The sequence below is a fragment of the Gobio gobio genome (genome assembly GCF_949357685.1).
Source record: "Gobio gobio genome assembly, chromosome: 21".
Lineage (NCBI taxonomy): Eukaryota > Metazoa > Chordata > Actinopteri > Cypriniformes > Gobionidae > Gobio > Gobio gobio.
The window spans coordinates 27,657,825-27,682,287 of record NC_137117.1 but is presented as its reverse complement, the minus strand read 5'-3'; the positions used below and the strand labels follow the sequence as shown (position 1 = coordinate 27,682,287).

General features: G+C 40.3%; 1 protein-coding gene across 1 annotated transcript in view; it reads right to left on the bottom strand.

Annotated features, from left to right (window-relative positions):
- Positions 1 to 24,463, bottom strand: part of atp2b3b (ATPase plasma membrane Ca2+ transporting 3b) — a 66,795-nt gene that overhangs the window by 24,483 nt on the left and 17,849 nt on the right. The window contains exons 3-15 of the mRNA XM_079802127.1: positions 18,180 to 18,377; positions 13,320 to 13,577; positions 12,905 to 13,030; positions 7,368 to 7,493; positions 5,365 to 5,418; positions 4,984 to 5,025; positions 4,231 to 4,395; positions 3,280 to 3,494; positions 2,881 to 3,123; positions 1,748 to 1,989; positions 1,423 to 1,657; positions 1,166 to 1,345; positions 952 to 1,039 (exon numbers count right to left, since the gene is read on the bottom strand). Coding sequence (XP_079658253.1) covers positions 952 to 1,039; positions 1,166 to 1,345; positions 1,423 to 1,657; positions 1,748 to 1,989; positions 2,881 to 3,123; positions 3,280 to 3,494; positions 4,231 to 4,395; positions 4,984 to 5,025; positions 5,365 to 5,418; positions 7,368 to 7,493; positions 12,905 to 13,030; positions 13,320 to 13,577; positions 18,180 to 18,377 — 2,172 coding nt within the window. The remainder of the gene's footprint in view (positions 1 to 951; positions 1,040 to 1,165; positions 1,346 to 1,422; positions 1,658 to 1,747; positions 1,990 to 2,880; positions 3,124 to 3,279; positions 3,495 to 4,230; positions 4,396 to 4,983; positions 5,026 to 5,364; positions 5,419 to 7,367; positions 7,494 to 12,904; positions 13,031 to 13,319; positions 13,578 to 18,179; positions 18,378 to 24,463) is intronic.

Below are 24,463 nucleotides of genomic sequence, written 5' to 3'. Positions count from 1 at the left end.
ACTGAATACAACTACTGTCACCACAGAACATGAACATTCATCCGTCTGATACATTTTAATTGACTGTACGTACGGCCTACTCAGTGTCAAATTTACATTGTAAATACACTACAGCACCAGCCAACAATTTGGACGCATTTGACTAAATTTACACTACCGATCAAAAGTTTTTTTTCCAAAGAAATTAATACTTTTATTCAGCAAGAATGCATTACATTTATAAAAAGTGACAGAGTAAAGACATTTATAAAAGATTTTGACTATCCAAAACCTCAAAAGCTTGCAATGACTTCAGTTATTACTAGAGAGTTATTATGCTTTTTACTTTAGTAATTCCTTCTGAAGGATTTAGTAATACTTGCATTACTATAGGTTACCATGATCTTCACATTAGTATTAATTATCATTACAACATTAATAATAATATGTAAATGCTTCCTGAGCAGTAAATCATATTAGAATGATTTCTGAAGATTCGTGTGACTCTGAAGACTGGAGTAATGATGCTGAAAATTCAACTTTGCCATTACAGGAATAAATGACATTTTAAAACATTTTAATATTTTAAAAAACAACAGCTATTTAAAAATGTTATAATATTTTTACAGCATTACTTAATTTGAAATGTGATTACATTTTTTAAAAATAAAATAAATAATTAAAAATATAAGTATAAAATAATAATATATATATATATATATATATATATATATATATATATATATATATATATATATATATATATATATATATATATATATATATATATATATATATATATATATATATATATATTGCACCGTGGACTAACTGTATTGTTGCATCCCTAATATATATATAATATTTGTTTAGCAATTTTGGACATTACATAATTTCCATACTGTACATGTTAGTGTACAGTAATATTCAAGTAAGTCTGGGCATGAGGAGTAGATGGAAAGAGCGTCTCACCTTTTACGAGAGTGTGTTTGTCTGTGGGGGAGGAGCGCGCCAGGACTCTGAGCTTGGGCCAGATCTTATCAATCCTCTCCTGCTCAATCTATAACACAAACACACACACACACACACACACACACATGCACGTACACAGAGCATGGACATCCATGATTCAGTTTAGTCTATATTGGTTTCGAGCTGAGATGTCCGAGATTCAATTTTCACTAACCTCTCCTTTCTCATTCCTGATTCTTCGGTTGAATTCTTTACCATCCAGGCACAGAAAGTCATCCCCAGGCTGAATGATGCCACACTTGGCAGCAATGGCTCGTGCTGTGTTGATGTTGTCACCGGTGACCATGCGCACAGTGATGCCTGCCCTCTGACACTTCAGAATGGCATCAGGGACCTGCGGGAGAAGCAGACAAAGGCTTGAAAAGAGAAAACGCATTTCGAGGATACAGAATACATGTTCTCTCTACATACCTCAGGTCGAACGGGATCCTCAATCCCGACGACAGCGATGCAGGCCAGATCGACGACAATTTCAGCTTCATTTTCCCAGTCAGGCTCGGGGTCGCAGGGAAGATCACGATAAGCGATGCAAATGGTTCGCAGGCCTTCACACGCCATGGGCTCGATCACTTTCTTCACCATCTCATCTCGGTCTCTTGGCTTGAAGTTTCGTGCTTCACCGTTGGAACCAAGTATGGAGGAACACCTGAGGTAGAGGTCAAAAAGAGGACTACAATGACAACCAACACAAGAAACACAAAATTATAATTCCTAGATCTTGTTGTGCTTTACTCACTTTTTCAAAAGGATCTCAGAGGCTCCTTTGCTGTAGAGCCGAAAGTTTCCATCAGGCATCTGCACCACAGTGCTCATGGACTTTCGTACAGAGTTGAAAGTGTAGACTTTATAAATCTTCTCTTCTGGGATCTGCTCTCTCACAGGGACGTAGTCTCTCTTCAAGTCCAGCAGAAAGCCCAGCAGACCACACTCTGTCTTATTACCAACCTGCTTGGGCAAACCCCCTTCCATATCCGGAGGCTGAAAGAGAATTGAAATGAAGCAAGAGACACGGAGAAGAGAAAATGAAAAAAGTTTAACAGGAAAACTTTCTATTTATATTTGACAACCGGGTGCAACAGTGAATTATTTATAGGGTAATGTTTCTCGGCTTAAAAAAAAAAACATCTTACACCAACCTAAGCTGGCTGGCATTGTAAAAATCTTTTTAATCTTAACGGTAAAATACTGTAAAAATGCTTAGGTAAAAACCTGTTAATTGGTTCCCTTACTATATATGGTGACATTTTTTTATCTAATGAGACATTTAAAGTAATTTACAGTAAAATACTTAAAGGGTTTGTTCACCCAAAAAAGAAAATTCTGTCACTAATTACTCACCCTCATGTCATTCCAAACCCATAAGACCTTAGTTCATCTTCGGAACACAAATGAAGATATTTTTGATGAGTCAGTCTCCTATGCTGTTCATGTACTGTAAACAGTGTAACGCTTCCGAGCTCTATGTTAGAACGGCGGCTCACCAGTTGTTTGTTTTTTGCACACAAAATGTATTCTCGTCGCTTCATAAAATTAAGGTTGAACCACTGTATCTGTGTGTCTAACAAGGGGTCAGAAAGCTCTCGAATTTAATCAAAAATATCTTAATTTGTGTTCCGTAAAAGGTCTTACGGGTTTGGAAGGACATGAGACATGATCTTATAATTCAAAAACCATAAATTTACAGTGTGGTTAGGATGCTGTTTAAAGGAGTTTTGAGCACTTTTCAGCTAAAAACAGGCTGGCCTGGCTGGGAATCCAGTTAGACCATTTGAGGACCATTTCGACCAGGCTGAACCAGCTAAAATTAGCTGAGGCTGGTTTAAGCAGTTTATTCAGCAGGTTTGTAAATCACAATATCTAATCTCTCACCAGGATCTTGGAGGTATAGGCGCAATTGATAGATACGGCATTGACAAGCATCTCAAGGGTGTTAGGGTTGATCTGGCTGGGATCCGGGATCTCACGGTAGTGCTGGTCATTTAGATAGGCCTGCACTACAGTCATGCGGTTGGTTGTGAGGGTGCCGGTCTTGTCGGAGCAGATGGCAGTCGCATTGCCCATTGTCTCACAGGCATCCAAGTGACGTACTAGGTTATTGTCCTTCATCATTTTCTGAATTAACAACAGTAGACGATTTGGAGGGTGAAAAAACAAAACAGTGTTGACAAAAGCAAAACATGCTAAAAATATTACATAACCACCCCCACCCCCACCCCCTGCTAATCACACACACACACACACACACACTGTGCACCTGGTCTTTCTCACCTTAACTGAATAGGCCAGGGAGATGGTAACAGCAAGGGGAAGACCCTCAGGCACAGCTACCACGAGCACAGTCACACCGATGATAAAGAATTTGACAAAATACTGCACGTAGATGGGCGTGCACTCTGGCATCCAGGTCCGCCCCTCCACCACAAACGTCTCGATCACAAAGTACAGCACCAGGATAATAACTGTAATGGCTGACATCACAAGACCTACAAAAAAACAACAGCAAAAGCAGACTAAATAATCCTCAGGATAATATTTTCTATTAATATTATGTATGAATGCAGCTTGCAGAATGTCTTCAGTGATGCGGTAACATGTTACACACTTAATCTATTGACTGTAAATACCAAAAAAGTAGTTCATTATTATCAAACTTACATCATTATATCTGATTAAAAAAAATAAAAAAGTAGCATTCCATAAAAAGTAACACGAACATAATTACTGAGTGCTTCCTGTGAAAATGTAGCACAAAAGTAACTTAACATCCGACTTGGCATATAAAGTAACATTGTCAGCACTTTCACCTGATTATTGGTGAGAAAAGTAGCAATGTGTTACTTTCCATAAAACGTAACAATGTAATAAGCAAGTACTTCCTCTCAGTTAACAGTGAGAAAATATAACACAACATTTAAAATTACTTTCCATAAAAAGTAACAAAGTAAAAATTAATCAGCGCTTCCACTCAATGGTGAGAATATGTAAAAACGTAACAGTGTAACACATTTAGTGAGTGCTTCCTCTCAGTTTCCCATCCAAACAGAATATTGTAACACTAGTTTTAAATGTAGCAGTCTCCAGCACTGAATATATTTTGTATGAGGATAAAAATAAAAAAACAATAGGATCAGCACGGTAGTGCGTGAGTGTGTCAGAGTGAGGTGATTTATCTTTCCATATGATATCACCTCGTAATTGGCCACATGAAGTCCCACGCACCTGCTTTGCCAATCTGCACAGCCAGTTTAGTGAGTTTGCCCTGCAGTACAGACTTCTCCTTCTTGGGCACATTAGATTTTTTCTTTTCTCTCTCCTCCACTTCTCCACCCTCCGCACTCTTCAGAGGCTGCATCTCCATGGCAACGGCTCCATCCTGCTTTTTGGCTGGTGGGCGGGACATGAGTTAGCGTCACTACATATGGACAACAAATCTGTCGTGTCACAACTCAGAGGCATCGGTAGAGGCCTCCGGCATGAACGAGACTCATTCAAAGCTCTGAATATCTTCATGCCACAAATCAAATATTTCGGCAGTTACGCTCAAAGGGCCATACACACATACAATGGACACACAACGAAGGAAAGCAGGACAAATGTGGACACGCACAGGATAAACACTAACATCGGTTAGAGTCGGACCACAAAAGCATCGCCCCTCTCAAGTTCTATTCAGCGAAATGTGTTTGGGAGCTTTCCCTCGACACTGGAAACAATGAACTACAGTTACAATACTCAGGAAGCAGTCGTCATGTATGCTGTTGAGCAGCCGTGCGTGTGACGTTACACAAAGAGTGTGTTTCTGCCTCTTTATGCATGTACCTGTGTGCATACATGGTATTAATGCTTATATTTCCCGTTGCTATCCTCATATAGCAACAGCGTAGCTGAGGAGTCCACAGAAATTTTTCTACAACAAGAGAATAATTAACCCCTCATTCTCTTCATTCATCTATTCTACTATCCCTGTGGTACCTTTATTCTGATTGGTCTCCACAGCTGCCTCTGGCTGCTTGCCTGTGAGAGAGAAAGACAGACAGAGAGAGAAAAAGAGAGAGAGATAGAGGGGAAACAAGGGAATAAAAAGCGACAGACAGAGACAGAATGAGAGACAGGGCACACAGTGTTCTTTGAGTGGGGAAAATGAGAGCGCACAGAACTATGGAAACAGACACACAAACGCAAACACACACTGAACTGCGCTCTTAAACTATGAAATGTTAAACCGGGGAATACACTCCACCACAATTCTGGGCTAATCCGTCTCTATACAGTGCTGACTGTAGTCATTTTATCTACGCTGAAGGTGTTCTGTAACTCCATTGGACTCAAACAACAGGGCTGTGGATTACGTACCATTGGTGATGCCGCTTGGCTTGGCCATAGTTGTGAGTGAGTAACTACTGTCCTCTGATTGGATAGCAAAACAAAAGGATAATGTGGGTGTGGAGGAGGGGGATCGTGGGAAATTGTTAGGATTGGGTGGTGGTAGAGGTAAGAAAAAAAAGAGAAATCAATGATGATCATTTTGTATTAAGGGGAAACTGAAAAAAGTTGCATGTAGGTAGATACAGTATAAAGTTTAAAGCACTGAGATCACTGTCCTGCAGCTTGACTTCTCTGCAAGACTATTTTGCTTCATCTAAAAGATTTTTCATGTATAACAATTATTAGGTAAAATTTGTAAAACTTGTAAATTAGTAATCTAGTTCATTTAATGTATTATCAGCAAAGACTAATGAGCATCTTAAGAGATATTTTTAACTACATTTAACTGACAGTGTCTTAAAGGAACATGGCACTATTTTTGAAAATAGGCTCATTTTCCAACTCCCCTAGAGTTAAACAGCGCCTGAAAATAGTCCCCAGGTAACTTACAATGTGACCGGCACTAAGTTTGTGTAGTTGCAGAGTTACAGCCGGCAAATTAGGTTGTCACGTTGGTTATGTTGACAGAAGTTAGCCTATTTTCAGGCTCTGCGTAATATCATTGCGCTGCTGCACCCATGGTACGGCACAAAGTTCCTTGATTATTACGCAGGAATGAGAGTATAGTTCCTAGCCATATCGGCCTAGAAAATCACAGCTTTTCATTTTCCGTAGTACACGATGTAACTACAGAAGAGTTTAGTTTTAAATTGGAAAAAAAAATCGAAACTCTTTGGCAATTTTTTTTAGCGAGATGCTAACGGTCTAATCAGATTCAATGATCTATGCTAAGCTATGCTAGTGCTACCGCCACATCCGGAGATTGGCTGAATGGTTTTGAAAAAGGTAAAACTCAACTGTTTAACTCTAGGGGAGTTGGAAAATGAGCCTATTTTCAAAAATAGTGGCTTGTAAAAATGCAGCACAAGTTGCTGAAAAACTGTACTGGTCAAAGACATAGATCAATCATTACTCTCTCTCTCTATATATATATGTATATATATATATATATATATATTATATATATATATATATATATATATATATATATATATATATTTAGGGGCTTTTCTCTGCATATATTTATACATCCGACTAATTGTGATTAATTTGATTTATAAATTTGAATCAACACATTGTGTAATTGCTTATTTTCATTTATGGATAGCCCTTATTATTATACATGAAGTTTTGATGTCCTCCTATCAATTAAGACACAACATAGAATATTTGTATTTTAAAATTCCACATGGCAAGACTGCTAAAAAAAAAGGTGGTAAAAAAGAAATCAAACAAAAAAAATATTATTTAAAAACAATTGCTGACCACTTACTGCACCTAAAATAATTTTCGCATAAGCAAAAAGACAATTCATTTGTAATCGTGAGGCAGTTATAAGTCCGTCCGTGGCTGATGACACATATAGAGCGATTCAGTGGGACAGTAACAGAACATGGCGCCACTTCATCCTTCATCCACCCACATCCAACCTTTGCTCTCACTCCCTCTCTCTGTTTCTCTCTTTCGTTCCCTTTCTCTGAATAATTAATCAGCCTCCTCCAATATAACTCCTAATCCTTCTTTATTCCCCTCTCTCCAGTCTCCTCTCTGTTGGCTGCAGGTTAAATTACCCATGGGCCATAAAGTTTGCAGCAGTGGAGCTCTGCTTGTTTCTCTTGCTCGTCTTACCATTCATAAATATTCCTGCAGGCTCTGAGCCCACTGGTCCTCCATTCACATCAAACCCATCCCTCTCTTATGTAAGGATCTCCCACCCCCTCTCTCTCCATTCTCCACTGTCTGGTAGTGCTACTCCCAACGTGTTAGTGTGCAGTCATTCTCACAACATCCTACACTAGCCTCAGCGTTTTCTCTGACTATTACAATTTATGTTTTGGTTGGCGTTTGATGCTCTTCCTTCTCACACCTACCTTTCTTCTCTTTCTTCTCCTCCTCCCCTTCCCCGGCTCCCAGTAGAGTGAATATGATGCCACTCTGAGAGTTCACTCCAACTGCGGTCACCAGCATTCTCCCTGATCCCTCCATTACATGGGTACCTGAGAAAGAAAGATCGAGAGAAAGATATAGACATCAATGTTTGATACTTTATTGCAGCACATTGGAAAGACCCGAACAAATTTCCCCCAAAGGGTGCCCAAACTAGCCTGATAGAACAAATAATCATTTCACACGGAACAATGTTGCTGATTTGTGACCTCCAGTGCAGCATCAATAAATAATGATCTTCCCTTCTCTTTTGAAGATTGTAGTCATGTAAAAGTATATAGTACACAAGCAAAAAAAAAGAACAAAAAAAGATATACTTAAATATACTGAGCTGTGAAATAATAACAATAATATTAATAATGATGTATAAATTAATAATAAAACAAATTATAAAATTATATAAATAATTATCTTGTAAAACGACCTCAAGCTATATAAATTAATTATTATTTTTATTATTATTATTATTATTGACAACAAAAATAGTTTAACCTATAGAGCATTTTTTTCAAAATTACAATTTTCTAAATATTTATTTATAATAATACAAATAATAATTTAAATATAAAACTCAAGGTCGTTTTCCAAAAATTTTTTAATGTTCTGTAATAATAATATTAATGTTTAAATGAATAAAAATGTATAATAATTGAATAATAATACAAATAATTAAATACAATTTTCATTTTTAACTTTTTCTTGTGAAGTGGCCAAAAAAATCATAATAATTCAGTTTAAATTATATCATTTGTTTAAAGCTCAAGATTACTTTCCAAGAAAACAAGTTTTCTTACATTTCAAACAATAAATCTATGATCGCCTTGACAAGAATATACAGGCTGAATGAGACAAATTACATTTAGTGAAATTGGTTAAACAAAGTGTTAATGAGGGCAATTATTACGTCAGTTGTTGCAGCTCATATTTTCCTTGATTATTTTCACATTTTCTCAACAATTTCATTTATACAGTGAGTGACTATATATCTGCAAATATAGACAAGCTGGTCTGCTGAAGTTCGCCATTAGCATTTGACTTACACAGACACCAGACCGCACACAACAACAGCCTCCATACATCAACTTCACAGAAATATCATTGGGATATTATTCAATAATATCATCAGTAGAGCAGGACAGCCTCATAAAGAGAATGGAGTTATCATCCCAAGTGTCTAAGAATAGCATGGAGGAAGGGAGAGGGCATGCACCAGTGCTCACAGCAGGAAACAGAGATTCTCAGATCTAATTAACAACATCTGGATGCCACTGCAGCATCTCAGTTATTCTGACACACAGAATGCGGATGCTCCGAGCATGCTTTGTGCCCGCTGACTGACAGCTGAAGGAGCACAGCCGAGAGCAGAATACAAAGCCACTTCAGACACTTTTAAGAAAGCTGACCAGTCTCAAGTAGAGTGATGGCATCAACCTTTAAACAATGATTTTACTTATAATTTCATCACTTTTAATGCACAGTGACTTTTCTACCAATATAAAAGGCCTGTAATAAAGATAACTATATTAGTGTCCACATCAACACATGGTAACGTTCTGTTTATTACAGTGGAAGCTGCAATGATGTCTCCAGCCACTTTAAATGCTCAAGCTCTTTAAAACAGGATGGATTATGATTGGCGGTCAACGAATTTATCATTCATCAGCTAGTGAATAATAAACATTCTGAAAGTGATTCCATCAATCGTTTTTGTTATGTGGTGTGGATTTGCCCATTCTCGTAGAATTAGACGATTATTAAATTATAGTTATAGTTATCTACCTTGGTGTGAACAGGCCTTAACAAGGTAGAATCTTTAAGGTGATGTAAGCAATTCAAGCAATCCAAGTGACTTAAAGTCACTTTAAGACTTTAATTTTTTTTAAGTAATCAAACAAAATTGCATCTCTCAGTAAGATGTACATCAGTAATGCTGATATACAGAGCATCCGGAAAAGTATTCACAGCACTTCACTTTTTCCACATTTTGTTATGTATGCAATTCATTATTTTCCTCTAAATTCTATAAACAATACCCAATAATGACAATGTGAAAGAAGTTTGTTTGAAATCTTTGCAATGTTTTTTTTTTGTTGTGTTTTTTTTTATGGGGGAAAAAAATCACATTCTCAGTATTCACAGCCTTTGCCATGACACTCAAAATTGAGCTCAGGTGCATCCTGTTTCCACTGATCATTCTTGAGATATTTCTACAACTTGATTGGAGTCCACTAGTGGTAAATTCAGTTGATTGGACATGATTTGGAAAGGCACACATATAAGGTCTATAAAGCTCTATATAAGGTCCCACAGTTAACAGTGCATGTCAGAGCACAAACCAAGCCATGAAGTCCAAGAAATGTAGACCTGTAGACCTCCAAGACAGGATTGTGTCGTGGCACAGATCTGGGGAAGGGTACAGAAAAAATTTCTGCAGCATTGAAGGTCCCAATGAGCACAGTGGCCTCCATCATCCGTAAATGGAAGAAGTTTGGAACCACCAGGAATCTTCCTAGAGCTGACCGCCTGGCCAAACTGAGCGAATGGGGGAGAAGGGCCTTAGTCAGGGAGGTGATCAAGAACTCAATGGTCACTCTAACAGAGCTCCAGCGTTTCTCTGTGGAGAGAGCAGAACCTTCCAGGAGAACAACCATCTCTGCAGCACTCCACCAATCAGGCCTGTATGATTAGTGTGCCAGACGGAAGCCACATCTTAGTAAAAGGCACAGACGTTTGCCAAATTTGGAGTTTGCCAAAAGGCGCCTGAAGGACTCTCAGACCATAAGAAACAAAAATGTTTGATCTGATGAAACAAAGAAACTCTTTGGCCTGAATAGCAAGTGTCATGCTTGGAGGAAACCAGGCACTGCTCATCACCTGGCCAATACCATCCCTACAGTGAAGCATGGTGGTGGATGTTTTTCAGAGGCAGGAACTAGAAGACTAGTCAGGATCAAGGGAAAGATGAATACAGCAATGTACAGAGACATCCTTGATGAAAACCTGCTCAAGAGCGCTCTGGACCTCAGACTGGGGCAAAGGTTCATCTTCCAACACAACGACCCTAAGCACACAGCCATCATAACAAAGGAGTGGCTACGGGACAACTCTGTGAATTTCCTTGATTGGACAAGCCAGAGCCCATAACTTGAAAAAACCCATAGGAAAATCTCGAGGGAACCAGGGGTGAATTAGGCCCTGATCACACAGAATGCGTTTTTGCAGCTAGAGGTGCCTTTTTTTAATAGATTTCTGATGGCAGAGAGTGTTATGGGCGTTATGCTTGTGCTTATGCCTCGCATTTTAAACAAGCGGTAACCTCCCGCAGTTTCTCTTGAAGCCAATACGGAAGTGAATTAAACTGCAATTCATCGATTGGTCGCTAGGGACAGGCCACAGAAGGGAGCAGAATCTCATTGAGCTTCATGTTAAAAAGCCCAACTTTACAGCAGAAAAAACATGTTTACAGCCTGGTACAAATTGTGGTTTTGGTCTATATGGCTAATTTTGCCCTTCATGACAACTGTTAGGGGGGTGAATTTTTTTATAACTCATTCGTTTACATTATATAAACCCTTAAAGTTCTGCATAATTAAGGGCGTGGCCACTTTGAATGACAGGTGGCTAGCCATTTATCTGCAGTCTGTTAGTCATCGCGTCACTTCAGCTCCACCCACGTCCCGCCTCTTTGCCCATTTTCTGTTATCCGGGAGTGACGCACAATGACGCGCTGCCAAGATGGCAACGGCCAGCTCGACCCTACTTTACGCTTCAAAACTGCTCTTCAGAATCCTATGGGTGACGTTACGGACACTATGTCTATATTTTTTTACAGCCTATGGTTTTAAACGCCTGCGTTTTAGAAGGAGCGCTCTGAGCGCCTGAAGTTGAAAAAAAAATGAATGGAGAAGCGGGCCTTCCGTTGTGGTGACAGTTACCTTGATGAGACTGACAGGACAGCTGATTCGGGCTGCATAACATAAATGTTTCCTAGTAACATAAAAAAAAAACGCAGCGCACTGCTATTTTCTAAATTGAAAAACGTCGACCAATAAAAGGCAGTGCAGTGCGCCTCGTGTTTTCAAACCTTAAAAACGCATTCTGTCTGCCTTAGTCTTCCGGGTTTTGACATCATCCATGCAGCTCTCTGTTACTATAAAAATAACTATAAAAATAACAACTATTTAATATTTCTATTGTAGTTATAATAAATACAGATATTAACCCCTTAGTTGTCACCACTAGCGGGACGCTTGGTGCTCTTTTTATTTATTGCCTTTTTTCATTTCACATATTTTAGTAATTATCATAAATTAGGTATCATTCGAAAGCTTATGAACTTAAAATTCATCCTGTGAAAACTTTGCATTACCATGGAAACAGTACTCTAAATTCTTTTCGATATTGCAACTATTTATTTTAACTACTAGCTATAAATAAAACCTTTTCTAATCTTGACAAAACACATATCGTCGGAAAGGTCTGAGTCTCAAGGTTCCATATTTGTCTAACAAATTGATAAATTCCTATCCAAATTTCACTTCTATCACAAAACAGTGTCTGTTTTGTGATAGAAGTGAAATTTGGATAGGAATTTATCAATTTGTTACAAGAGAACACATTAAAAAATAAAATAAAATAAATGGAATGTGGCTAACACCCGGTGGATACTTTTGGTACAGCGCCTAAACAAAACCTCATTGGAACTTCAATTTTTGTGATAACCTCACATTTGGAACACAACTTGGTTAGACATATGGCTTTGATTTAATAGTAATTTTAGAGTAAATATGATTTTGTAAAATATATATTTGATATAAAATATTTTGTACAGTACATTTCATGTACAGTAAATTAAAGCTTTCATTTTCACTTTTGAACTGCTTTCACTTTAGCAATAATCTGCAGAGTGTCTTCTTTAAAACAAGACCAAATTTACGTATATATTCAAAGATTCATAGATTCTATATTCAAAGCATTCCTAAATTACAACCATTTAAGTTTGGATAGAGCATTTTCATGTCTGTTCTCAAAAAGGGGGTGACAGTTAAGGGGTTAAACAAAATTAGAAATACGAACATACACCGTTTATACATATGTGCAGCTCATGATATGATATTTCAGCATCTCAGAGTGGCTTTACTGTGAACAGAGACGCAGAAAATCCTTTACAAATTTTATATTTGCACTAAGCCATTTTGCAATATCTATTTCATTTTGATATATCGTTCTGCCCTATTTGGAACAGAGAACATTTGCATGGGAGATGGGATGGAGATAATGCTTATACGTAAGGAACCTTCAATTTTTCGAACTTGGATACGGAGAAGAATCATGGTGAAATTACGTAAGATATCTTGCAGATCACACCATCACAGGTGATTTTTTAGGGGGAAGAGATGTTGAAGCCCCCATTAAATAGGGTTTAGCAACATCTGTGACCACACATGTACGCAGCGCTTACCAGAGAGAAGCATGGGGTCCTTGTCGGCCGACTTCCGCACATGGTCTGATTCACCAGTTAATGAGCTCTCGTCGATTTTCAGGTCATTTGCCTGAATCAGGATCCCATCAGCAGGTAGGAGGTCACCTGAGAGAGGAAATGAAAGTAGGACAAATAAACATCACGTGATCAGCAGGGCATCCTTACCTTAATATCCCAAAAAGCATTAACTGTTCTTACCAATAATGCTGTATTACACAGGGTACATTATCAACAAATGAGTTTCCACTGTGATTTGTGGAAATGAACATGAAATGAGTGAACATCACTCTAAAAAGATTTCTGTGTTAATCCACACCTTCCTCATATTAGATGAGTTAAGCCTAATTCTCAGCATTCATTCAATTCTCTGGGCTCAGCAGAACAGGAAACTCACCATATTTGACCTGTGCCATGTCCCCAACCACCATCTCAGCAACGGGGATCTGGATGACGTTTCCATTGCGCACCACAGCGAATCGCTGCTCCAGCTCGATGCGGCTCTGCAGTCCCCGGAACTGTTTCTCTTTACTCCAGTCGTTGAAAGCGGTAACCAGCACCACACAAATGACGGATAGCAGGATGGCTGCACCTTCAATCCATCCTGCCTCTGCCTCCCCCTCGTCTTCAGCTCCCCCTGACACGTTTCCACAACCTGCAGAGGGTTAAGGTCGCTATTTCATGCCTGTCTGGCATACTTGATTCTGATTGATCAATAGCAGTATCGAGCAGTCAAATATTTAGGTACATAACTGTTAAAACTGGATTTTATCATCGGAACATGACAACATTTGCCAAACGTAAACAGTTCACAAATTAATATTAAACGTTTTGTCTCTTAGAAATGCACATTTGACAGTAGCTTGAGTTAAGATGCATATGTATTTTCATTAAAGCTGCAGTCCGTAACTTTTTGTGCTCTAGCGGTTAATAAAAAGAACTGCATGCGTCTTGCAGAAGAACATTGCAGCTGGAGCTACTTCTCTCTGTTTATGTCTATGGCGAGTCACACAGGGACTGTGCTCCTCCGAGGCTGTTCCTACCAGACCGGTCTGAAATAGTCCCAATATAAACACTTATTATAAGTGTACCATAATGATTCACGGTTAGACAAAAACACGGTTTGGAAAATCGATTCATGTTGTACATTCTTATATATTTTTTGTAAATCTTGAACATAAAAAAAGTTACGGACAGCAGCTTTAACAAAAACAGTAACATCTGTAAAATTGTAACACCCTCAATTTATAGGATAACATTTTAAAGGGTAAAAATGTGGTCTCCTATAATATTTAGATAATGTTAACCACTGGTAAATCTACACACTGAGCCTCACTACCTAACTACAGTATATGGTATTTATGGTATTTTTTTTAATGAAAGTCCCATGGTTTAAATTAGTGTTATTACAGTAAATTATGGTAAATGTAGGCGAAGCATTCTAACTGTATCAATGTGGCTCAATGTTCCTCCTGTTTTCCACGTCAATGTTGAGAATGTCAGAGCTGTTTTATCTGGCTTTAAACTAAAATCACGAGGCATTTGTTTTGCGGTTTGTATTGAAGTCGAAGAACTCTGCACCGAACTGCAACACTTTTCACTGAATCTCACAGCCATGTGTAGTGGTCGCGTGATTGAGATGGTCAGCAAATACATTTCTTTTACGCTGTGGTGTGTTTTGAGCCGAGCTGATAAATGTTCCGTGTGACCTGGGGTTCAGTTTAGTTTCGCTTTTGCTTGCAATACATGATACACAAAAGAAATGGCAACACTTTGGTAATTGGTAATGTCACCAATGCGACGGTCCGCAACACGTATGCGCAGCATTGTTTTGAACTTTTAATATATCATTTTATTTAGGAAAATGAATATCAACTGAGACAACTTTATGTGTTTTTGGTCTATATTTGTGAATTAGTCCTATAGAAAACCACTTTGTGTAATTATTATTCATCATAGAAATATGATCATTATTAATGTTGTTTAAACCACATCAAAGGCATAACATATATTTTAAACATAACATATATTACAGAAGCAACATCATTTCACTCCGCGCCTTCTTTCAGCTCAAAATGATTAGCAGACTGTAGTAAAGCTGGATCATGTGACACAGAAGACTATAGAGTAATGATGCTGAAAATTCAACTTTACCATCGCTGGAATAAATTTGATTTTAAAACATATAAAACATTTTTTTTTACAATATTACTGTACTGTATTTTTTATCAAATAAATGCAGCCTTTACTTGAATTAAAATCCATATTTAAAGCAGCACTAGGTAGGTTTTGCTCTCGGGGTCCCCCTACAGTTGGGAAACAGTATTGTCCTCTACTACTGTCGTAAACTCTGTCAGGGGATGCACATGTGCATTTGTTGACATGACAACTATGATAGCCCTGAACACTGCAGGAGGAGTTCACATGCAGGTGTTCTGCTTGCATCGCGTGTGAAATGTCTTCATCCAAGGTACAGTGGTATATGTTTCAGCATGTCATATGAATTTAATTTCATGGGTTTTATTTTTTTTCAAACGCCAAATGATCGCGATGCTCACGTTTACAAGCCAGCGTCATTATAGTAGCCTAGTCTATTGGTTACCGTTTTACGGAATCTATATGATACTTCAATTCAATGTTTGAGAGTTAGGTAATAACCATATATTGTCAATATTATAATATCAAGCAAAATCGATTTGCATCATAGCTTGAGGCAAGACAAATAAACAAATATCACAGACATGTTAGGTATCCTAAAATATGATTTTGTACGTCTTATGTATTTACTTGCAAGAATGAAGCCCCTCCTCCTTCAGCTCACGCCAACGAGCAAACGCTGGCCAAATGTTGATCCTCGTCCTGCCTTTAATCCGATCACTTTCTCGTGTCCACTTTTTGCTTTCCTCCGAGAAAACCTTTGCTTTCTTATTTTTCTGTGCTGCTTCGGCCATGACTATAACATCTGGCAAACAAACAAACGATAGTTGGGCTCGGGCTCGCACCTCCGAATTTAAGGAAGTGGGGGTGGTGGTGGAAGTGACGTATATGCCGTAAAGCAGTCGAATTTTGTAGTTCTTTTTGTTCTCGGGTTACTACCCGAAACCCGAAGTTTAAAAGTACGATTAAAAAAGATACAGACCCCGTCAGGCTATGGCAGACGTGTCATTCAACCTATTGTAAGTCGATGTATCATCACAAGAGTCTTGAAAATATATTATGAAGGCTGAAGAGTTACCTAGTGCTGCTTTAATGTACCTTTATTCAATTGGGGGGGGGGGGGGGGGTGAAATGAGTACAGCATGTGACGTTGACGGATCAAGCGTGAGTGAAATGCCCGCGCACCAGTCATCTATGAATCTACCGGTAAGCAAGTCAGTGCAGAGCGCGCATTTTCATGCCTCAAGTACATTTCTTTCCCCGCTGAGGTCTACAATGAAAGCGCAGGTATTGAAGGACATTCTTTTCGAACGTTTAAATAAGCAGTACGGACTTTAAGCTCAAATAGACTGATTTAGGCTAGTTTATGGATTTTGTTTAAGCCTGTCCAAGCAGGCTACTAGCATCTATCAAACATTTTTCCTATAGTCTTTCAGATTGCCAATACAGGACAGGTCAATGTTTTCTATATAGACGGTTGATGCTTCGTATTAAATGGTATGTTATATTGCATTAAATGATCAAGCTTTATTAGCTGACTGAATTTTATTATGTGATGCAAGGACGTGTTGCGCAGTGTTTGCTTTGAAATTAGCAGTTGACGGTGCATTAAAAGAGCATATCCAGTTTATTTATTCTTTATTCATGCAATTTTTAAAACAAGTCATGTTGGAAAAAAGTTATGTACAAAGAATGTTATCACTCTTCTGAAAATAATTCGGCATAAGAGGGCCACTTTAGATTGTCTAACGCTCCATTAACGGTCCGCTGTTTATGCTTTGTAATTAATGCATGTATTTCTGGTTTTAAAAATGTTATGAAATAAATATTCAATTTTAATTACCATGCGTTATATTATTATTGAGTGAAAATAAGTCTATTTATACATATTTGTTTAAAGTATAGGCCAAATTAAAATAACTTTATTAACCGGTATTTTTTCTTATCAAACCGTTTTCGGAACAGTAATGTTTATTGAGGAACGCAAAAACGGAAACGCTATAATATCGATTCTGCTCGGAGTGAACCGATTGATATTTTTTTCCGTTTTTAAGCCCTTGTGCGGGAAAGATAACCCTGTTCAGTTTCCCAAAGAACCCAGTGTTAAGGGAACAGTGTATGCAGTTTGTTTTTTAAGTGTGTTGCTGGCATTTTCGGTGACTAATGTTTTATAAGCAAGGCCCGTTGGATTTGCAGATCTTTGCAGGCGGTGAGTGAAAATGCATCAAATGCCTGTGTTTTGTTGGCAATCGGCGGGTAAGTGCATACAATGTATACAACACAAACGTATAGTGAATCAGAAGTTTTCCATAATGCGATGCAGTGGTGTAAATTTGTTTTAAAAAGTGGGTGAGTGGGGGAAGTCATGAGAAGTAACTTTTCACGTGATAGTTTCATCCTTAACGTTACATCTCCTAACTATAGCATAGTACAATAATGTCAGTCCCGAGATTCTTTACATAGATTCAGGGTCCAGTGGTAGAGCGTTTGTCTGGCGAGCGTGTCTGAGTTTCAGTTCTGGGCTTTTTGAGATATGAAGGATGCAATACTACTCTATAGGTACTCAAGATTAACATGAGATTGGCTGAAACTGTGTGTTTACCCCCCCTTTAATTGGTAAACTGCCATGTAATTAATGGGACAATGTAGGCCTACAGTAATAAAAAAAAAAGGGAGATCTTCAGAGATCTGATTAACGTGCCAGGGTTTATTTTATATTTTATAATGATTGGCTTGTTGTACATTATCCCTTATTTATGCAGAGTGATGTTTACATTATGCAGCACTGTCAGAATTCTTTTCCACACAACATGTTGTACTGTTTATTTTTCCCCAAGTACCCTTAAACTCCTCCCTCTTATTTTCTCTCTTTTTCTGCATTCCTGCTTGACATCCTCTTTTCTCAGTCCATTTTCTCACCTTCATTCTCACCTTTTTCCTCCCACACTCCCTTGATTCAGTTCTCTCTCTTCCCTCCCACTCTCTATCCGTCATTGCCTCCTCCCTCGACCCACACCATTCCTTTAACTCCCTTCCTCTACACACCTCATCTCTATAACATTCCTGTCTTTCTCTCTCATAGCTTCCCTCTCTCTCTCACCCTCAGCCTCGTGTCCGGGTGGTTGATAGAAGGACAGGCCGAGAGAGATGATGGCTGCAATCTCCAGGATGATGAGGGTGACGTCTTGTAATGCCTCCCACACCAGCTGAAGGAAGGTCTTGGGCTTTTTCGGGGGTATGAAGTTTTGTCCAAATGTCTGTCTGCGCTTCTCCAGATCTGCCGGGTTATCTGACAAACCTGAAAGGAAAGGAAGAAGAGTCAAACCAGGGTAATCACAATTTTTTTAATGGTGGGCACCCTCTCTCCCAGGCCAATGAGTATTGTATAGCCAGACCTTCAGACGGTCGACAGAAGGTTTCCATAGCTGCTTTTCTCACAGGCCGTCTGACAGACATAAAAAAACACCAATCACAGTTTGATTTGTTCAAATGCGTCATGTTTAGGGTCGTGAACATGTAACTACAATAACAGACTGCTGTCTAAAACTATTGGATGTATTTTAAACAGTCTATGCTGTGAACATTCAGTTTGGTTGACCCTGATAAGCGCTAATTGTCACATTTGTAAACTTTTTTCTTCCATGAGGGGTTTTGGCATCACAACGGCTTTGTTTCCAGGCACACTGTTAAAGAATGCGACACACACGTCTCCCAGAAATCCTGTAGAATTCATCCAATCAGATGATGACTTAGAAACTCCAGAAGTTTTTCCAATTTTTGTGTGCCATATGCATCAAACATTCAGCCAATGGTCTGTGGGTGTGACGCCTGAGGCGGAGACTAATGAGTAGGATATACTGTACCATAGAGGACCTTAGTGTGCCGCTCTCATCACAGGGCCCGGGACTTTCCTTTTGAGTTTCAAAGCATCCTGTGCATTCAGCTTCACCCAATGCAGGACACATTGTTTTTATAATATATAAACACATAAACACATGAAGTTGGAAAGATGCATCTGAACAAATGTGTAAAAAGTAAACTACCTATTTAGTTTCTGACCATTTGCAAAATCAAGTGAATATTACTTGTACAACTGTTTAGGTTACAGCTATACAGCTCAAGAAAATGTAAAAATGCTGTTTCTAAAGTCACCAGAATTTAACATGGTGCTTTTCTGAAGAAGAAAAAAAGAATCACAGAGAATCATGCTGCCCCTAGTTTTGTTTGATCTCTTCTTTCAGTAGTATGCCATGGACCAAACCTACCCTTACAGCTAGAAGAAAGTGCATATGAATAAAGTTCATATGAGTTCAGGTTCCTACTGTGAACAACTCCAATACCATTTCACACAAACACACACACTAGCTTTAAATACACCATGGAGCTAATTGACACCTTTAATAGCAAATGCACTGTTTCCCTTTCCTATTATCACCACGCACTTCAAAAACACATTTAGCCATCTTACAATCTCAAAGACTCAAATGAGGATCACTAACGTCACATGTGTGTATGATACAATAGAAGATAACAACTGACAATAATGACCCAAGCGCAATATATTAGAACATAACGATTTGTTAAAGCAGATTGTTCCAAAGTAAGAGGCAATGCAAGTCAGACTGAGCCACATATATTGAATTTCTGATGTAAATAATTAATTGCATATTTCTGCTCATTTCAAAAGGCTCCTATATAGAATGAGGGGCTGAGAGAAGACAGGAAGGATGATGAGAAATAGATATGAAGACGTGAGACATACTGCATTTAATGTGCTCAGCCCCCCCCCTCCCCCCTTCCTCTTTCCCCAGCCATCTATGTCTTTCAGTACTTCTGAGTCTTTCTCTTACTCTCTCTTTCATAGATTTGTGCAGTTTCCATGGCGATGAAGATATCAAGCACAAATTGTGCCGTACTTCAACTTCCTGTCTTCGGGCACCTTTTCGCCCAGCTACAGATGATGTCATTGATTCGGTGCAGTCCATGCAAAACTTATAACAGATTTTTGATTGGTCCACTGTGAAAGCTGTTTTTGGCAACAGTGAGTCTTTTAGAGCTGGAGAGAAAATTCATGATGTTTTCAGTCAGTGTTGAAGTCAGTAGAGTCACCCGGAGTTAAACAGCATTACAGCTCAGCTGAATGAGGCACTATTGACGTCAGTCTATGATTGTGCATGTGTGTGCGGTGAACATGCTTCAGGGACGTATTAGGACAGGACAATCCAACCAGAAAATACTTTAAGTGGACAAAGGAGGAATGTATGGGCTGGTATGTATATCGCGACTGAGTCAGAGCATTAGTCCAACTGTTGACAAGAGCACCTGCGGGTTATACACTGATCACAGTCACTCCATACCCGCACTCAGCACTAAACCTTGCTATTACCATTACGGAATGCATGATTATACAACACTCTAGATGAGAAGTGGATGTACGAGAGAGAGAGAGAGTCAGGAAGGACAGAAGATGAATGAGGATGACAAACTCATGCCATCTGAAGGTGTTAAAGTGATAATTCACCTAAAAATTTTAAATCAGTAACACTTTATAATAGGGTTTCATTTATTCACATTATTTAGCAAAGAACAAAACTTAAAAAAACAAAAAAATATATTTTTATTTACATTAACAAAGATTAATAAACGTTTTAAGAAATATTGCTCATTGTTTTCTAATGCCTTATTAATTTGAAAGCGGACCTATTATGCAAAATTCACTTTTACATGGTGTTTGAACATAAATGTGTGTCGGCAGTTTGTGTACACTACACAACCACCCTATAATGGTAAAAATCCACCCCACTTTTAAACCCATAAATCATAACCAGTGTCTCAGGACTCAGGACTTCAAAGTCCACGCCTTCGAAGGCCACGAAGGTCGGACTGAGCATTGTTTAATAGGACGGTATAGCCTACTTGGGTAAGTTTAAACCTAATACTTGCATTTAAAAATTTAATTTGTCAATTTCTTTAAAAAAATCCTGTCATCACTGGCGCACAATGAATTCTGGGGTTGGCAAGACCGTGAAGGATCCATCTGTTGTATCCTTCATTTCACGGGAAACAAAAGACGCATTTGGAGGCCGTATTTGAAGGAGCCTTTGAATTGGGACAGTTTCGTCGTGCAGCAATTTGACAGTTTAAGCACAATAAGATGTGAAAGAGAACGTCTCGGTTTCGCATGTAACCCTCGTTCCCTGAAGGAGGGAACGGAGACGTACATCAAAAGTGAACCGACGAATTGGGATATCGCATGAGAGCCCTATCACCTTCCAGTGTGTACTAAATTACCCAATGAACATTGGCATTTCGCACTCCGCCTTTGTTTTTCACTGAGGAGACGAGCAAGTGGCCCGCGCTCAGTGGCAGGACAGAAACTAGACTTGGACAACACTGGGAAAGCGTGCCAAGGGGAACACTACGGAGACTACCTCCTGCCCGAAGGGAAGTAACAGGTGGCAATACACAGAGGGCAGAGCCACATATGGAATGTCTCTGGGATGGCTCCGGCCACAGAGGGGAGGTAACATCTGGCAGGGATGACAGAGTGGACTCTGCCCAGGGAAAGACACGGGCTCGCCGAGCCTTGCCGTGGAAGAATACACATATGGGGCCGCCGTAGGTGCCGCAACATATGGCACCCAGCCAACGTAGCAGAGTGCTGGCCTAGTAATGTCTGAAGCCAAAAGGGGTGGCGGAGGAACTTAACAGGGTTCACCAGAGGGAACTTACTGAAGCATATAGTGCACTTATCCACTCCGAGGAGGGAAATGGCGCAGAAAAAGCGAAAAAACACAAAAAAGCAGGGCTCCAGGCGTTACTGGCCACTAGGGGCGAGCACGTGGGAAGCAACCATTTCTACACGCAATAGTTCGTTAAAAAATCTAGCGAACGTATTTGGTATCGCCCACCATCCAGCTCTACATATATCTGTCAGCGAGGTGCCATGCGCCAGAGCCCAGGAAGAAGCTACTACTCTCGTGGAGTGAGCTGTCAACCCGAGCGGGCAAGGCATGCCTTGGGTTTAGTATGCCAAGGCGATAGCATCCACTATCCAGTGGGCCATCCTCTGCTTTGAGAACGCCTTTCCCTTCTGCTGGCCTCCGTAACAGACAATGAGCTGATCTGAGGTCCTGAAGCTTTGCGTTCTGTCCATGTTTACCCGCAGAGCGCAGACTGAGCAAAGCTAGGGCTGGGTCTGCATCCTCGGAGGGCAGCGCTTGCAGGTTCACCACCTGGTCCTGAAAAGGAGTGGTGGGAACCTTGGGCACGTATCCGGTCTCAGGACCACGAGAGAGTCGGCCGCTTCGTCGACCGAAAATGCAGGTCGTAGTGCAGGTCCCCTACCCTCTTAATGGAAGCCAATGCAACCAGGAGAACTGTTTTCATAGACAGAGTTTTTAACTCAGCTGATTGCAAGGGATCGAAGTGTGGTCTCTGCAGTGCGGTAAGCACCAGAGGGAAATCCCAAGAGGGTATAGACGAGGCGGATTTCAGCTGCATTGGGATGTGCGGAAATAGAGGCAACATACACTTTAAGGGTGGAGGGAGACAGCCTTCCCTCCAACCCTTCTTGCAGGAAGGAAAGCACTGACCTAACCGAGCAAGCTCGGGGGTTCTCCTGTCGAGAAGAACACCATTCGATGAATAGGTACCACTTCAATGCATAGAGGTGCCTTGTAGAGGGAGCTCTAGCGGAAGTGGTGTCTACCACGCCCTGTGGTAGGTCACTTGTGCTGCGTTCCACTCCACTTTTAGACACACTTGCGAACTTCCCTAAGCACTTCCCCATGCCACCATTTTGAAGTGCGTTCCACTTCGTGAAGTGGACAAGGGAAGTTTATATGGACCTCGATTTTGACAGAGGGAGCAAGTCTACTTCATATGTACACTTCAGGCAGCTTCATATATCACAATGCAACACGATTGTGACGTCACCACATATCGTGTTTAATGTACCCCACCACAAACAACTCTATGATATTTTAATTATTTTTAAAAACATTTAAAATAACCCAAACACACCTGTATACTTATAGAATGCTGCATTAAACAATTTCGTAAGGGAAAAACATAATAATAAATAAACTCCATTGTGGATTCCAAGTTATCAAGGGCTTAGGACGTTCCAGTTAAGTCCATTGCAAAGGTTCCGCCAGTAGTGGGCACTGGAGCAACGTAAGCAATGACGCACATCCGAGTGAACGAGACGGAGGGAAGTTAGCAAGTGAAGGGCATAATAAAAACGAACTGGAACACAGCACTAGAACCTCAGCATCCCATCCAGGGACCAGGCATGGAGTTTCCTGAGGTCCGGACGTGGGTGCCTGAGGGTGCCCCGTCTCTGAGTCAGAAGGTCCTTCCCCAGAGGAATGGGCCAAAGAGGAGCTGTCATGAGGAGCATCAGTTCCGGGAATAAGGTCTGGTTGGGCCAATTCTGTGCAACCAGCAAGACCTGCTCCTCATCCTCCCTGACTTTTCACAATGTCTGTGCAAGAAAGGCTAACTGGGGAAATGCATACTTGCGTAGGCCCCGGGGCCAGCTGTGAGCCACTGCTTCTGTGCCGAGGGTGCCCTCGTCATAGAATAAAACCACTGGCAATGGATAGAGTCTTGAGAGGCAAACAGGTCTACCTGTGCGGCTCCGAGGAGGTCCCATATCAGCTGGACCGCCTGGGGATGGAGTCTCCATTCTCCCGGAAGCAGAGGCTGCTGTGAGAGCTCGTCGGCTGAACAGTTGAGCACGCCTGCAATATGAATGGCACGAAGCGACCTCAGATGCTTCTGAGTCCAAAGGAGGAGATGTAAGGCGAGTTGCGACATGCGACGGGAGAGTAGACCACCCTAATGGTTGATGTATACAATGGTCGCAATGCTGTCCATATGGACCAGTACGTGCTGCAAGACATGTAGTACAAGCAACTCGAGGCAGTTGATGTGCCACTGCAGTTGAGGCCCCGTCCACAGACCCGAAACTGCATACCTGTTGTGCGTGGCCCCCCATCCGGTGGTAGAGGCATCCGTGGAGGCATACTCAGGCAGTTCAACATTGACTGGACGCGCCAACTTCATACCGAGATAAGAGATCCTATGCACAGGGGAGAGTTTGCTCTTGTCCCAGTTGACCCGAAGACCCAACTGGCTCAGGTGACTGAGCACCATGTCCCTGGTGTTCACACAACGGCTCTCTTGACTGGACAAGGATGAGCCAGTTGTCGAGATCATTGAAAATGTAAACACCACGCTCTCTCATGGGAGAAATGGCCGCCTCTGTGACTTTCCTGAAGAGAAAGTCAGGGCTAGCCCGAAGGGTAGAACCTTGTACTGATATGCCCGCCCCTCGAAAGTGAATCGAAGAGAGGGTCTGTGTCGAGGGAGAATCGA